A 17,930-nucleotide genomic window follows, 5' to 3' on the forward strand; every position below is an offset into this window, starting at 1 on the left:
AAGTCCAAGCACTATTTATAGTGGCTGTCAGCACCACGCTGAACCACCACAGCCTGCTAATTAGTTGCCCTCTCAGGTAAGGACTGAAGTGCAGCCGCGCATCTCCCTGCCACACAATCAACCAGAGGAAGACTTGACCGAACTTCGAGCACAATTATAATGCTGGCCAATTTTCCTCAGCCAGGTCAGAACCCGCGAGAGCCCCACGAGGATGCTGAGAAGGCCTTGTCAAAACACATTGAGGTATGAGGCCAAGAGCAGGCTTCTCCATGGCACAGCATCTCTGACACACCAGCAATCTGACATGACACACATGCTGGCCGTCTAAATGAATTGGGAAGTTTCATGGCATCAGCTTAAAGATGTAAAGGGAAGTTTGTGTGTGTGTATGTATGTTGTGTGTGTATGAGGGGGGGGGGGCTTATTTCAGCTGAATGCAACAGTTTTTTGTGGGGGTGCAGACAGACTCAGATCCCATGCTTGAAGTTGACAAGGGTCTGCCACCATGAAAATTCTGTGTTAAATCGCACCGCGCTCAGTGCCAGAATTAGCTCCTCACCACACTCCGCACAGATGGCATCAGCCGTGCTCACTGCAAATGCCTTACATTCTAGTCCAGGCAGACTGACCCCTTCCTTAATCCTAATTAGGAATGCAATTTTCACCCCAGCCCTTTCCAAGTGCGATGAAAATAAATCTCTGTGGTTTATGCATAGCTAAGGCACTGGCTTCTGTGAAATAGGCAGCAAGCTACTGAGACAGCCTGAGCCTGCTGATTGTGAATAATTAGATGTTTAATTTAACTACTAGTGCAGTGTTTCATCAATGACTACTACCAATGTGTACTACTACCATATGCCCCTTCAGGTGAATAATGAACTGGTCAAATCATACCATGGTGGTGAATCCCCGGATAACAACATTCCACAGGCTGTCTCTTGGTCCCTGCATTCTAAAGCTCATAACCCCCCAACCGGCGCATGCACGCGCACACACACACACACACACACACACACACACACACACACACACACACACACACAGTCACACAGTCACACAGTCTCACACACACACACGCACACGCACACGCACACGCACGCGCACACACACACACACACACACACACACACACACACACACACACACACACACACACACACACACACACACACACACACACACACACACACACACACTTTTTGACAATGTTGAAAATCTCTCACAATTTTGGAAAATCTTCGCACAGAATAGACCAGGCAGAAAGTGGCTAAATGATTACTCCTGTACATTACAACATGGTACGAGAACTTAGATACCAGACATATCATACACTCTCTAGAGTTAAACAGAGTCTAATAGAGTCAAATGAACACTGAGGGTTGTTTTGTGTACCAGCCCAGTACTTCCTTTACCTACTAATAATAATAATGTATTTGGCCAGCACACTGACAGTCGGGGGTGGGGTGCTGAGCCACGCTGGCCGCAGAGATAAGCGGCCATTGTTGAGTGTGTGGCCGGTGAGTGTCGCTGACCGCGATGGGCTAAGGCTCGTCTGACAGCTGAACAATAACGCAACACTGCAGAGAAGAGACATGTTGACTTAGCAGCACCAAAAGGTTTAATCTGCCTCACTTCCTGCATGGTCCAAGGATGCCCACGCAGAAGGTTTCAAAAGTGCTGCGCTGAAAGGGAGTCTTTTTGTGGCGCTGCGTTTAGGGACAAAAACGCTCTATGCAGGAACGCTTAGGCCACTTATTTTTGCCTTGTTTTCACCTGTTTAGCTTTGTCCCAACCCACAGCCACCCACAGTATATATTCTCTCTGTCCTTGTATTTAGGGGGGTGACATTTAATTGAATTAATGAATTTAATCGATTGTTAAAAAAAAAGGATTTCAATGAAATAAGGGGGAAATCTATGAATTATTTCCCTACTTTTTATAGTAGATCTACAAGTCTATCTATAAGCTTGTCACATCGCAATGCGTTGTGAGCTCAGTGTTGTGTGGTTTTCTTCACTATTTTTGTGCATTTAGGAGATGCTCTTATCCAGAGCGACTTAAAAGTGCAAGATCGCACTAAGCAGAGTAAGCAATGAACCATAATCAACCGGCAACAGGGTAAATAGTCACACAAGTAGAATGCATCGATAGTGGCAGCCCTACTTGTACACCTATTACAAATCACTGTAATCGATTCACACTAACCAACAGAGTGTGTGACACCCCTGATGCAGATGTGAGGCCTGCAGCCAGTACAGCCAGAGTGGAGCCAGAGACAGTCATGTGTTGAACACTGCAGCACACAATGGTAGCACTTGGGACGTACAATGTGTGAGAAGGCAGCAGGAAGCTCATAAACTCTTCATAATGGGGCCTCCCGGCGGCATTCAGCCCCATCATCGAGATGCTATCGGCCCAGAAACAGCAGGAACAGCACAAATCACTTGTGTTTCTAAAGTCTACTCTTCCAACAGTAGCTGGTTCCCGTTAGTCCATCTCATTAATTGGCCTTTGTTTGCACTCCTGAACAAAAGCCATCTTGTGTAACGGGGCAGCCAGCAACGCAGTAATCCATGACAGTTAGGCCAGTTGAATGCATACATTCCCTTCCCTTTTGAACTCTCTATTATGTGGCCCCAATGGTCTTGCTCCAGTTTTGGCGATGTATCCTTTCTTACTGTGATTCTCATGGAGTATGACTAATGACAGACTAAGAAAAAAACTATAGATAGCTTCCACAAAAACAAATTTCACCCACTGTTTTGCACCTGTAAACCTGTGATGATGTGACAATAAAGTTGATTCTGATTCTGATTCTGAGACAGGTTTAAGAAAGATTTCCCTTTCTCATGTCTATCAACAAAAACAACAATTTCCTCAACATTTATCCAAATACTTGGCCAGACCTGACAGTGTGTGGTTTTCGTTATCAGCGCTGGCAATAGCTGAACCTGTTTATTTCTCAACCACATGCTATTCTATTTACTTTTTCTTTTTTTTTCATGCATGCATGCATGCAGGCAGGCGTGCAGACCTCAGGCTGTTAAGCAATGAGCAACAATTAAAATCCACCAGCCTAAGTGCTTTTACTGTTCTGGAGCGATGATGTATGGATGTAGAGTATGACATGTAAAAGAAGGCTGTCAATCCCCATCACTTCTTGAATAGACACTAGAAAATGATTATTAGTTACTATATACACCTCAATTCACAACGTGAAATGCTTTTGAGAGATGCAGAACCAGAATCTGCTTGATGTTTACTTTTACTGTCAAACCTACTGTATATATATAGAGAGAGGAGTGCTGCTGGTTAGTGCATAGCAAACCGGCCCCCAATCAATACTGTTAAGTAGGGAGTCAAGGGTCAAACAAGTTACTGCTGCTCAAGATTTACACTTTTGCAAAAGATTTCTGTTAAACCAGACCTACAGGCCTACAAATTCTAGCATCTGGCCAGCATTTTGTATAATGCTGCAGGAAGCAATTCTTGCAATTTCATTGCTCCTTAGTAAGCACTAGTGTGGAATACATGCACAACAGAGTAGAATGTGAGGTCACCAACAGTGTGTGACAGTGTGTGGGGACAAGTGATCACAGGTGAGCCAAGCTTTGACAGGCATGGTTGAAGGGACATGGGTAAAATTTTTACCACAAGACTCAATCGACAAAGTAATGTGTCGATTGTAATAGTAAAAAAGCCACCAAGGCCAATAAGCCATAACTTTCTCCCCTGTATTTTTTGGGCAATTTTTTACACTCCAGGGTCCAGAAAAGACTTTGCTGTCGATCTTTTGGCATATATTAGAGTTGTAAAGAAATCATACAATTTCATATGAGTATTGATTAAAATCATATTTCCATCCAGAAAGATTGTACTACTGTGCATTTTAATAGTTGTTTACTCCACATTGACAAAATAGCTTCTCACTAAAAGGGTGGAGTTGCTCGCTCATAAAGATCCACATACTAAACTTCTGAGACATCACATTCCATTCTGAGAGATTCAGAGCTGACAATAAATCATTATGATTATTTGTCATTTGTCTAAAACGTGCCTACTATCCAAAAAAGAAAGAGAGATGTTGACACCAAAGTGAGCAATTTCCGGTTAACCACTTCAGCCATATTTTATATGGTATGCATCGTGCGATGTTGATAGATCGCAAATAGCCTATCTATAACCCCGATGCAACATGTTATGAGCTTGTAGATCTGCTACTTTTGCTAATTGTGAAACTTTTGGAAAATGTGTGAAAATTTAAATAACAACAATACATACAAATGAAAATGGAGACATAAAAGTGAGAAATTTCCGGTTACGGGTGACTCAGTGAGCAGCCTTCTTCTCAGACAACAAATGTGCACAAAGGCATACTCTAGCCTCAAATAGTTTGCATAGGCCGCCTGAGTTGTTGCAAAGGGAATGTTGCTGTACAGCAGCTGGTGGAGGGATGGGGGAAGCATCTGAGCCTCATGCTGCCACTGACCTCCCCTCTCCAGCTTCCATCACCTGCTCAGGGAAGAATCCTCTGTGGGTTTCCGTGGGAAATGCCAGACACATGCAATAGACAGGCAACCTAACGACACGGCTCAATGCCGCTGAGTACTATTTCCAGACTACATAACGTGAGCTATGCCATCATGCTCTTACAGTCACACAGGAAACAATAAAGGTGCATGCCATGGTACAGCCTGTTGACGCTTGGTACCATTTACTTTGTTGTACAACAGTGCTGCTCAATGAAAATAACTGATTTAACCACTTTCAAACCGGTGTACTTATTTTGGACATGTAAATACAGACAATTATAAATTATTATATTATTGCATCATGATGTGTTGTGAGCTTGTAGAATGACTATTTACGGCTCAAGTCGTTAACTAAAATAACACAATGCAAAGCATTTTCAGTTGAAGATCATTTATTAACTTTTTTGCTGAAAATCTCTTATTTTAGCGAAGCACGTTCGACGAAATTAGGCTTAGCTCCAAAGTGCTGTCGTGTTAAAAATAGGGCCCAGCTGGTGACCTTAGTCACCTGCTGTCTTTGCTTGTATCCAAACACAAAGTTTTCTGTGGCACTTGTGGCTGGTATGGCTGAGTAAGGAAACCTCACCTTACATGTGACCCTTGTTTCAATATTATCGCCTCTTTATGATTTAACTTGGGTGGCAATAAATAACAAGGTCAAATACATACAATATACTGCATGAAAATGCTTTGAAAGAGGTTGTTTTTCAACATAATCTTTGTCTTTCTGCAAAGCTAAGAACCACTGAGCTGTTTTGTAAGCAGATTATGCCTTTGTCTGGTGTTTACGTGCCAGTAGGACAGCAGAAAGCAGCCTGCCTCTGGACCTTGATCCAGAAAGGAAATACAAACCCGTGGATTTCCGTTTACCTCATCATTTGTGGCAAGTTCAGTTTCATCTGACAAGATGATACAGTCTGTGCCACATTATATGCAATATGTAACCCTGGAAGGACTCAGCCATGTGTAGGAAAAAATAACCTGTTAATAGGCACTGATTGCAGCTGAACATTCGTAGCAGTGAGTCGAATATTCCATCACTTAGAGAGAAGAGCCGCTAGTCTGCCTGTTGCTCCTAGTGTGGAATATCTATGGAATCTCTGGAGCAGCACATAGCTGGCCCACCCCTGATAAACGATGACTAACACAGATTGGCCATCTGCCAGGCCTGATCAGCTTAAATGCATTCTACTCCTCACTGATGGGACAACAGTATAACGGAGCAGACATAAATGATAGCGCACACTGTTCACCACACAATCATATCTGAGACCTTACACGTGATCACAAGGCCCCCAAAGCCCTGACTATCCTAGCCTTCTCCTTGAAGAACAATGCCCTTCTCCCTCCGAGTACCACACCAACAAGAAGCCTGGCCACAGGATGCCGCCCTCAGCCATGTGCAGGGATGATCTTGATGGTTGGTGATCAGAGATAAACTGCATGGTTGGTCAGTTCCGCATGAGTGGCTACACTGGAGGGGGGATGTTCATTACACCAAGCATCAGTTGGACGGAGGTCATTTAGAGGCAGTCATCAGCCTAGATACATGTAGACTTCATCTGAAAGTGTGGTGGAAAGCGCACAAAGCCATAAGATAATTGTTCTCGCTCACACCGGATTGAGCTGGAATGGTGGGTCCTGACGAAACTCTGGGTTCAACTTAGGGGTGGAGTAGAGTTGGGTAATAGTAGTGTGTGTGTGTGTGTGTGTGTGTGTGTGTGTGTGTGTGTGTGTGTGTGTGTGTGTGTGTGTGTGTGTGTGTGTGTGTGTGTGTGTGTGTGTGTGTGTGTGTGTGTGTGTGTGTGTGTGTGTGTGTGTGTGTGTGTGTGTGTGTGTGGAGGGGGTGGCCTCAGTGTGTTTTTCTCTAGTTTTCTACACAACAGGCACACACATCTCCTTGGGGGTCCCATGTGAGCGCTGTAAACTTTATCCCTGCCGACTAAAGGCTTTGTTCTTGTGCGTTCTACTGTTTGTCTTTTTATTTTCTCAATAAATTATTTGTTGGCTCTTTGCTTTTGTATGCGTTGAATATTTTAGGATCTGCACATGCTCCATGTACAGCTTCTTTAGTTCTAGACAAGAATGATGAGATGTGGCTTGGTATAATGTAAGGTCTCTGCAAGCTGCACGCACGGATCAAATACCTTACAAAACTCGACAGCTACAGTTATTTGCTTTCTTCTTGCTTTATGGAACACACTCTGTACCAAATGGAACCTTATCTAAGTACGTCAGAGAGTTAAAAAGGGATACATTACTGTCAGGGATACGTTTGTTCCCTTACAGTAATAGTCCCTCATTATTCAGGCAGGCAGACAAATCTCCATGTTCTTGGTGGGTCTTCCTTCTAAGGTTATCTTGTCGGCTCTGATAAAGACCATTGTATAAATATGTTAAGCTGGCTTTGGAAGTGGCACTGCCTTGTGAAAGGAAATGGCATGAGAGATAAAGAAAATGTCATTTTAGGGGTGTTTCTGCTGTATTACATAGCTGGAATGTGAAGAGAAGCTTAATTATCAACTTTACTGCATACAAGTCAGGAAATCCCTCGGCTCACATGTGGAACATTAGTATCTTTACCACTTCTTTAGCTTTTTGCCTTTTATCTGGAAATAGTGAAAATAATAATGCTCTTCAAAGATACTTTAAATGTGTTCCTTTTAAACAAATTTGTAATTGTTTTTATTTTAATTATTTAATTATTCAATTCTTTATTATTATTATTATTATTATCATCATTAATATTATTATTACTATTATTATTTCCTACTAATGTGAAGTATTGACTTCAGGGAAGCAACATGCAGCTAAAATTAGAACCACTTTGAGGCAGTAGCCCATGCCTTCAAAATGATCATTTACAAAGATGACCAACCCTTCAGCTTCAGTTTCAGTAATATTACTATATGATTATATTGTTTACTATGAAACACAACTAGGAAAAGATCCCAAGGCAATACTCCCTCTAACAGCGCTCAGGCATGGGCCACCATGTTACAAACTCTCCACCTATGTCTGGCATCCTGGCAAATATCTGAAGCACGTACTTACCCAAAGTATGTCCTCACACACGTGTGACAACTGGACTGTGTACATGGGGTCTCTGGGCTTCTACCACGTTCTATAGCCCTACTCAGTACAGTGAAACCCACAAAAGACATGGACTCTCAGATCATTACCCACACACAATAATCTTTTCTGACAGGATCAGGAAATTCCATTATGTCCCTAGATATCAGCCATTTCAACATTCTTTAAATATTTATTCACCTTCCATCCCGACAACACTTTAGGATGTTTTTTTCACCCAGCTGTTGAAGTTTTTATGCGGGCAGACCAACGACAGTCAGATGAATGTATTCATGATCATCTTATAGTACTTTTCCAAGTTATTCTTTCTGCATTTATATGCTTAATTTTTTAGGATAGTATAAGAGTGTAAAAAGACAGGAAATCGAGGGCAGAGAGAGCTCAGTTTGAAGTATAGACCCCTAGGGGACCCCAGCCAATAAAGTATATACGATTTAAGTGGTTAAAGCTAATCTTTGTTTTAATACATTAATAACAAACATCACATTTTTCCTCCTCATAAAACATTCCAAGTTGTAAAGCGGCGTACTGTAACAGCGCTATCTATTCCAGTTAAATCCGAACATCTTTACCACTAAGTAGCCCAGAAGGGATAGCATCTCACACCATATGGACAGATGGTGCGGTTACAATCTGTCAACACTATCTGGCCAGTCAGCTTGCATCACTGACTGCAATGATGCAACTGGTGGGGTTCCCACAACAGAGAAGCTATTGATCTGAAAGAGTCTGATGCCCATGAAGAAACATTTCTTGTACTCCTGTCTGGCAGCATGCTTTGAGAAATGTCTCACTCTGTGTGTGCGTGTGTGTGTGTGTGTGTGTGTGTGTGTGTGTGTGTGTGTGTGTGTGTGTGTGTGTGTGTGTGTGTGTGTGTGTGTGTGTGTGTGTGTGTGTGTGTGTGTGTGTGTGTGTGTGTGTGTGTGTGTGTGTGTGTGTGTGTGTGTGTGTGTGTGTGCGTACTTCTATCAACCTGACGCAAGAAGTCTTGTTCTTAATAAACCCTGTATACTTTGTTGACCGGCCACCCCCACAAGTCTACACTGTTATTCCCCTCCACAGCTCTTCACAATGTTGAAAACGTTCATATTTTACAGTATTCTTATTGTGCACAAAATCATGATGGAATTACAGGTAGCATTAGAGCCGTAGATGTGCTATTTTTGCCAAATGTTCGCCCAGAATAGGGACGCTAGAGTTGAATGCGGTTTACCTGAAAACACACCTGAAAGGAAATGTAAATGAACTGGGTGACATTATATATTTTCTGTGCGCTAAGCTTAAGATGGTTTAAAGGAGGATTGAGGATTTCATCGATACTGAGCTTTTTAGCCTCATTGTGAACCCTTAGTGATGCATGTGTCACTGAACTGATGAAGAGTCAGTCGTGAGTACTTTGAAACGGCTTGCTAAGACATATTTAGCTGGAAACTCACCGTGAAATTCAAAACATCACCCCGGTAACTCTCACACATACTGTATGCACATGTACTCTACTCTCTCACCCACAAACACGCACGCACACACACACACACACACACACACACACACACACACACACACACACACACATATACGCTCTGTTACTCATTGGTATGTAACTCCCTTTGGATGACCACCAAGATTTCTGTCATGTCCTACCACAAGCACTCTGAAATCCCCTCTCTGGAGAGGCTGTGCTGTCAAGTACAGCACCATTGAGTCCTTTTCACAATGTATTATTATGATGACTATAATGTACGTACACTGCATCGTCTTTTTATACACAGGACATTGATTTAATCTCTCAACTTTTGATGATACACTACAGCTTTAGGAGCTCAATGTGTGACGTTTTGAAATGCCAGGTTAGCAGGCTGGAGATTCATCAGCCCGCCATAAATAATTGCTCAATTTAATACAAAATAAAAGAACATGAGCACATAAGGTTCCAGGTCACCAGCACTGACCAGGGCCATATTGATTGTGTCTAAGAACTCTGCTGTACTGAGCGGTATTAAACCCATTTCACACTTGGTCCTTGAACATGTCAGTATGACATCTTCTACCTGTCATCTAGCCGTCCCTAATAAATTCCTCAACATGGTCACTTCTGTCCGAAGCTATAATTGCTTCTGTTTGACGATTATCATCGTCAAAGACTTGAGTCGCAGATAAAGCATTTAGTATGTGCCTATTAGAATTGATCTTATTGACTGGCCGTGCAACAAGATGCTCCTTGTTGCTATTCAGATAAATATGACTTTGAGTACTCTTCTTAAGCAGAGCTGTCAATCACTGCCTCTGCAGTAGAACATTACGAAAAGTATGATTGGAGGACAGATGTCTGTCAGAGGACATGGGTGGAACAGCTCCATCAGTAGTTACGGCCTCCGAATTTAGGAGACTGCGGGAAATGGGAAAATTATGCTGCAGGAGATGACACAGGCCCAAAGAATGCTAAACAAATGTCTTCCCTTTAGACACTCACTTTCATATCAGATAAAAGTAATCTCCCCACTCCCTTTTTCCTGCAGTTGTGCCGAGCGCACTAAGCAGCATAACGTTATGATTGACATCTGGTGAGGGCACTTGAGGTGCTGTACTGCAGCTTGTTTCTAAGGTAATGCATAATAGAATGTTACTGTTACTTCAACTTTATCACAGATTAGCCTTTCAGCTCCAATCCATTCTGCGTTTCCACTGGGGGCATACGTCACCAACTTTGCTCTGAATTCAATTTCATGGGGTATAATCCACAGAATGAGCTTTAGATGATGGTTAGGTGATTATTTTTCTTCTTCTTTTAAATCCAGATCATGGTTCTGATGAACCGGTCAAAAGGATTGTTCAGTCATGCTTTCTCCAGCTATGAAATAGGCTATCTCAAAACGAGGGCCTTTTTTCTATCGTTTTCTTTTTTTATCCCACAGTGACCTAGAGAATGTCATCCATGCTATTATTTCTTCTCAGTTAGATTACTGTAACTCCTGGCAAACCCCCCAGTTTCTCCCCTGCCTACAACTCATCCAAAAATGCTCCACTGAGACTTTCAACATAACAACAGCTAGGACGAACTGCAACACATTGCTGTATTTATTTTAGTCTCCCTGAACTATTTTTGAGATTTCTGATTGATTTGAATATTTCACTTATTACTTTTAGGGCTTGTATGAATAAGGAAACGTTTAATACCCCATGAGCTGGCACACAGCATCCTCGAGCTGTACCCTTCTTCTAAACAGCTTGAATTCTGCAACATGAAAACACCAAAATCATTTAGATACATATGGTTAATCTGCATATGAATATTCCATCCCGAATCATATTGTACGTATACATGTCTGACTATGGGCGCAATACTGTGGAACGAACTGTGATCAAAACACCTGAGGTTGTCATATGACACTGCCTTTTGGCTATTTTTAGTTTGGTAATTGCCTTTTGTTACAGGCCGGTAAACAGAGGATGAATCCGGAGCGATTATCTGGTTATGACTCCCAGCACAGAGCGCCGCCTCGAGCCCTCTTCTTTCATAGAGACGGTAGCTCAACCACGCGTAGTTCATCGCCAGCATCGCGTCATTAATGAAGCCCCTAATTATTTCACTAAGCTGACAACATCCCCATGTTTGATCGATGGCAGTCTCATCTGACTTATTGATATGCTCCATCAGTGTCCAGTGAGCACAAGAGCAGGGAAACACTGCACTGGTGCTTCCTGCCTCTAGGGACCACAGATAAAGATCTTTAAACAGGAAGCCTATAACATTTCCCTAACTCAGAAAGGATTGGAGCTTGGCATCTCAAAGATTATCCTGTTCATCTCGAGTAGTCTAAACATCACATAATAACATCCTGGCAAAACAAACAACCATTTCTGCCAGCTATCAGGAAAGATTTATTAAACCATGCAAGATAATTATTTGTCATTTCTCTGATATCTTTTCTGTTGTGTGTGCATCTGATGCCAGATTGCCTTTTATGAGAAATTCTACAATAGGCCTGATTATACTTTGTGCGTCAGTGTAGATGCGAGGGTCTGCATACAGCAGATTTATATGTTTTTGTATATACCACAATTTGGTGTCTGCAGACGTGCACACATTCAGTAGCAACACAAACTGCACTTAAGGCAAGGCACCCCCTAATGACCTTCCAGACAACTGAAGGACTTGCCATTGTGAGAAGAGGCATTCCTGGTATTCAGATTCAGCTAAGTCTTTTTAATTTTGGTTTGTATTTTCTTTATCAAACCTGCCAACAAACTTTCAATTTCAAGTTCAAGTCCTTATCACATGCTCATATAATAAAGCGACAAATCTCTTTACTCAACCTCTCATTAGAGTGTCTATTTTTCTTTTCCAGCGCATGTGCATTCAGTGTACTTGTTGTGCATAAAGTACGTGCGGTCACAAAGTCTGGATGGCACGTGGTAGTGTATATGAGTTGGTGACGAATTTACATCAAGTGGCTATGCGGATGTGGAACGTATCCTTTGGCCTTTAGCCTACACTATATATTTAGATTTTCCTATGAGGTAGGCAATGGTGTTTATAATATTGCCATAAGGAGGTTTTGGCCAATTATGCACTATCTAAGAAATGGCTTCTGGTGTTTCTTTTTTTTTTATCATGATAGTCTTATTGACATAATCACATGGTGGTCATTTTGCTCTTACATCATTCTTGAGCATGATGTAAGAGCAAAATGGCCGCCATTTGAATATGGTGTGATGGAGGCACACAGCACATAACTGCCATTTCTGGAATGCTAGTGTGATGGTGTTTAGCTTTTAACCTCAGCATCTGCTACAGCTTACTGAGAGAGGGAAAATGATAAAAGTGGGATACTGGGCTGGATTCTTCCCTGTGAGGACTTGACTTTGTGTAGATTTCTGTCTCTGGAGAGGCATCCTCAAATCCAACGTGTTTTTCACACACCTTCAGTTGTGCTTTCCTTACAAAGTCCTCATATTATTTTTTCCCTCTCTTCTTGGGCCCCGGGGTCCCGCTCATCAACATGGTTCCCTTTTATCTCGCAGAAAAACAGGTGGGTATGATTGTTATTCCCTGCACACATGATATGAAGATTTCCCCCCCATATGTTTTCTATTCGGAATGCTGCATTTGCTGCTAGCACAAAACACACAAAACACACACACACACACACACACACACACACACACACACACACACACACACACACACACACACACACACACACACACACACACAGGTTTGGGAGGGACGCCACAGATATTTCTGGTCACGTCCCTGACTGCCTCAAACACCTCCACCCACGCCTACTCAGCTGTTTGGGTCCATTCCACAGCGAGGGTCATGTGATACAGTGCTTTGCCTGTATCCCAATGAAAAACTGTTTCCCTACAGACATCCATCTGGGTGAGCCAAGGCGTGTTCTAATTATCTTCTGATCAGATTTGAACACTACAATTTGTTATGAACATATTACAATCGATCAGTAGCCTCCATGACAAATGTACCAACTCGGGCCAAACGATTTTCTTCTGGTAGCTGTTTGAGCACAGACCACTCGGGGCATTTCTTTATAGCCAAACATTTGGTGATAACAGCTGATTTACAAGCTCACGTAGATCTGAGCTGGTAGAGCTGCCATTTTCAGTGAAGAGATTTGGAGGGGAAGAAGGTGGGGACAAAGTATAGACAGCCCGGTCAACTAAATGTATACAGTAGGGCTTAAGTGGTTAAATGCGCCATGTTGTTGGTATCCGTCTCACTCAGGCTTTCTAGAGAAGATACATCCAAACGGTGATAAAACAAGTACTTGGCAGGAAGTGACATGCTTTCTGCACATTCATTCTCCCTGTGTTACACTGCCATTTACTGTCTCTCCAGTAAAATGTCAGACTGTATGTAACTTGCCCACAGGGGCCCAGCATGCCATTCAGAGAGCGCTCTAAACATTTGCTCACGAGCTTTGGGTGCGTAGGGAAACATCTGACAACATGCACCTCCGGTGGGAGGAACTATCAGCACTTATCCTGGGGCACACATCAACCATGCCAGCCTGCTATACCACACATGCCAAAGCATGAATGAACCGCTGACCACTTGGCTCTGATTGAACTAAAACCATATATACACATCAAACAGCGGAAATTGCCGATCTACAAGCTCACAGGTCTTTTTGTAGGTCTGCTATTTTCACCTGTTTTCACCAAATGTTCAGCTATTGTGACATGCCAAGAATAGGGACGCTAGTGTCCAGGTGGTTCTAACAAATGGTTGAATGTCTAAAGCTTCCTTGTTTTTATCAGGAGTGAGAATATGGGAGTCAACACAACACCAGTGGACAGCTTTACCCATGATCTTATCTGTTCAGTTAAAGAGATCTATCTTGTCCCAAAGCGCTCCAATTGGTTTATTCTCAGCTGCAATTAAGTGAAAACTTATGTTGAGTCACAAACGAGTCAGTTGGGCAAGGTTTTCTCAGAAATAGCTATCCAGTCCAGATCTTCTTCCTAATTCAAATAGTAAAATAAACAGGAAGTTGACATTTTTATGATACAAATAAATAGAATTATATGCTGAGTCAGTTTTGTAACATAGATGTCAGCATCTGCTTTGTATGCATTTGTTTATGTGCTAAAAGAGTGACTTTGATGCCTGTTTATTGCAATGTCAATGGAGAGACTGTTTTGGGATATACATTTCGAATCAACAGAATAATCATTGCCGATATTGCACCAATATTTAGAGTTACATCATGGCAAGGTAACTAATACACCACCTAAACCTTTACCAAAGTGCAATTTTGCTTAATACACAATATTAGGCAGTAGGCTAATATTGCATTTATGTTATTAAAAAAATAATGTTTTACAGGTGCTGACTTTTCTTAATTTGTTTATGTATTCAAATTAATCCAAAGATATATATAAAGGCAATAAATCATGGAGCATATGGATGAGCACAGGTGCTTCGTAAAAGAATCCAAGTGATGATCTTAAAGTTTATATTAGCTCAGAACTAATCCACTTTGAGCAGCATCCAAGCTCCTACATATCTTGGCTCTGTTCTTGGCAGCGGATTCCTAGCAGATGAACCAGTGCATGCTGCTTTCTTTGGCATATTAAAGTAAAACAGTTCAGGTAAAGCCAACAATGGAAAAGGTTCCATTTAGATCTGACTGGTCTGCTGTAAACACACAATCGCACACACTTAAACATAAAAGCCAGACAACTATTTTGCTACTTTGACATTGAAATGAAGCATCTTTACAGGACTGGTCAGCTGTAGGCTACTGGTTCTATCCATGACAATAACAATAGCATCTCAAACACACAATCTGACCGCTACAGAAAAATAAAAAAAAGAATGATGCATGTATATTGTAATCACACAGTGTGATTCAGACTCCCAGATTAAGACAACCATATAAAAAAAACACAAAATTAATTCTATGAGTACCCATGCATAATCAATGCCATCAGCAACAATTATACATTTAAAGTGTGGCTTGTGGCCATCATTGGCCAGGTCAGATTCTGTTAGTTCAGCTGTGGTATAACCACATTTGGCCTGCTTCTAAGGACAGCGGAGGTGCTGACTGCAAGCCAGCTGACGGCATGGCTAAAACCCTGTCCAGACAAGTCAAAAAGAAAAATCTTAAACCTTAGGCAAGTAAATCCCCTCTGAAAATGTAAATTGTTTCTGGATGTTGGCATGACCCCTCACAGATTGACTTATGCAACAGAACGAAAGCATAGGCCTACTACCAGACAGAGACAGTAAGACAGTCTTAGCTCCATTCTATCCCTAAACTAAATCACAAAACATTTAAGCCAATCTGCCTACACTTAGAAGATCACTGAAGCTGTAGGCACTGTCCTACTGTATGTGTGTTTGTCTTTGTTCCATAGAATATGTCAGGGTTCTGCGATATGCTATTCGAGAATATAAGCAGTGGTGGTAAAAGTACTAAATGTTTTACTTAAAAGTAAATAATAATAAAAGTAGCAATACTGCAATGTAGAAATCCTCTGTTAATTCAAAATGTACTTAAGTAAAAGTACAAAAGTATTGGTATTAAAAAGTTTAGTTTGTTGGCCTATTCATTTTCAAAATGATCTCATTCAAACAAACAAAAGGAAATGCAAAAATGCACCTATAAATGCAAGATGATGCAACAGTTGACATTTCTAATTTGTTCCCAGGAGTCCAAACATGGAAGCAAAGTAGGCCTACATCACCTCCTTAAAATAAACACAATTTACAGAACCGACACATGTACAGTACACTCACTGTAAACATTATACACATTGATTGACTGTACCTGTAGGCCTACCATCTAAAGGAGTTACACTGTATCTCGCTGTTGGTTTAAACGAGTTATAATGGGGGGGGGGACGCAGAAGCACACTGTCTGTTCACCACAATGTTGCCATGTCCGCTTATTATAAGCGACTTTGGGCTTCTTTTTTTGTGAAGTTGCTTGTAAATATTGGTGGTTGAGAGTTGTGGTTTTTTTTGGGTTTGTTTCTAAAGAGTACTTGCTTATTCTCGGCTTGTTTCCTACTGTTGTTTAAACCAGCGTTTCTCCAACATTTTCATGTCAGGGACCCCCAAATGAATATGTATTTGTCTGCGCGGACTGAAAATATTTTGAGCCAGGGACCCGTGTAGGCTAGTTGCTTCTTTTGGGCTTGTTTTCCTAGTTGCTTGTTTCTTTCACAAAACCTGGCAACGCTGCTCTTTATTCCCTCATAGGAAAAACCGTTAACTCGCATCACCACTTTCAGCGCGACTCACTGACTCACATTATTACCAAGAAGGACGGTTATAACACACCATGTTATAAACACTTAAACAAGACATTTCTGGTCCAACTAAAGAATAAATGTAACCATATATAAACCCACTCCTCCAAGTTCAGCAAGTAAAACTTTTGAAAGTGGAGACAAATCGAGAAACTTACTCGAAATGTGCCCCAAATGTATAACTCAAGAGCTCCAAGTGAATAGGCTAATAAAGAGATGTATGCGTATATACTGTTTATTTTAACAACATTATCGTTGTACGGAATACTATAACCGTGGCTATAGGCTATACGTTAATAAAGGAGCGATCCGGTGTCCGGCATGCGATGGATTTGCGAAACAATAGAGCGAATCGCGGATTAGGGCTTTTTAAGCGCGCTTTTGTCAATCGGTAAACCGAGAACACGGCATTTAATGGAGTCCGTTATTCTGAAATAAACGTTAAAGTATAAATGAGAGTTTTTTTTTGTTTTACTTCCAGTCCAGATGACTAGTCTGGTTGGAGTTTAGTTGCACTGTTGCCAGATCTTGCGAGAGAAACAAGTAAACAGGGGTCTATACAAACAAGCCCGAAAGAAGCGACTATAGGGCTAGGCTACGGGTATTTGAAAATAGCCGATCTAAAAGCTTACAACGCGTTCACGATGCGACACTTTGTGAGCTTGTAGATCTGCCATTTTCAAATTAAGAAAACAATAATCGTGTAGAGGGGGGGTTCCTGGCACAATATATTTTCAGATGGGGGTCTGTGGCCAAATATTCATTGGGGGGGGTCCTTGACATGAAAATGTCAAGGACAACTACTGGGTTTAACAACGTTAGGAAACAAGCTCAAATAAGCAACACTTTAGAAAGACTACCAATATTTCAAGCAACTTTACAGAAAAATAAGCCGCTTATAATAAGCGGACATGGCAACACTGTTTAGTTGTGGGTCAGAGAAGAAGATCACTTCTGTAACAGAATCCATTTCACCGGCTTAAAGCTGTAAGATTTAAAGGATACCGTCGAAGACAATAAAGGGGAAATATAAGTGCAATCCACACGCAGTTTTACTTACAGTGAGTTGAGAGCAGAATCAGAAGGCAAGCCAGACGTGTTATCGCCATCTTAGAGAGTCGATGCAATGTTCTGTTTGGCTGTACATGCGCAAAGTAATCTAAAACGCTTTGGAGTGGATGGAGGAGAGAGAGAGGGCTGGACACAGAGAGAGAGAGAGAGAGAGAGAGAGAGAGAGAGAGCGCGCGCGCGCGAGAGAGAGAGAGAGAGAGAGAGAGAGAGAGAGAGAGAGAGAGAGAGAGAGAGAGAGAGAGAGAGAGAGGGGGGGGGGGGCGAGAGAGAGGGCTGGACACAGAGAGAGCGAGAGATAGAGGGGGGAGCGAGAGAGGGCTGGACACACAGAGAGAGAGAGAGAGAGAGAGAGAGAGAGAGAGAGAGAGAGAGAGAGAGAGAGAGAGAGAGAGAGAGACGCTGGGAAGGGGGGTCCTATTATATTGGGTTGCCATAGCTACTGAAAGCATCATT

At 41.9% G+C, this 17,930-nt stretch overlaps 1 protein-coding gene across 1 annotated transcript in view; it reads right to left on the reverse strand.

Moving 5' to 3' along the window:
• The window catches only part of jam3b (junctional adhesion molecule 3b), a 39,541-nt gene extending 22,011 nt beyond the window's left edge, over positions 1-17,530 (reverse strand). Inside the window, exon 1 of the mRNA XM_080436298.1 lies at positions 17,467-17,530. Within this exon, the coding sequence (XP_080292424.1) occupies positions 17,467-17,515 (49 nt within the window). The 5' untranslated portion in view covers positions 17,516-17,530. The remainder of the gene's footprint in view (positions 1-17,466) is intronic.
• Positions 17,531-17,930: the final 400 nt, after the last annotated feature.

Source organism: Gymnoscopelus braueri, assembly GCF_963280865.1.
Source record: "Gymnoscopelus braueri genome assembly, chromosome: 8".
NCBI classification, from domain to species: Eukaryota; Metazoa; Chordata; class Actinopteri; order Myctophiformes; family Myctophidae; genus Gymnoscopelus; species Gymnoscopelus braueri.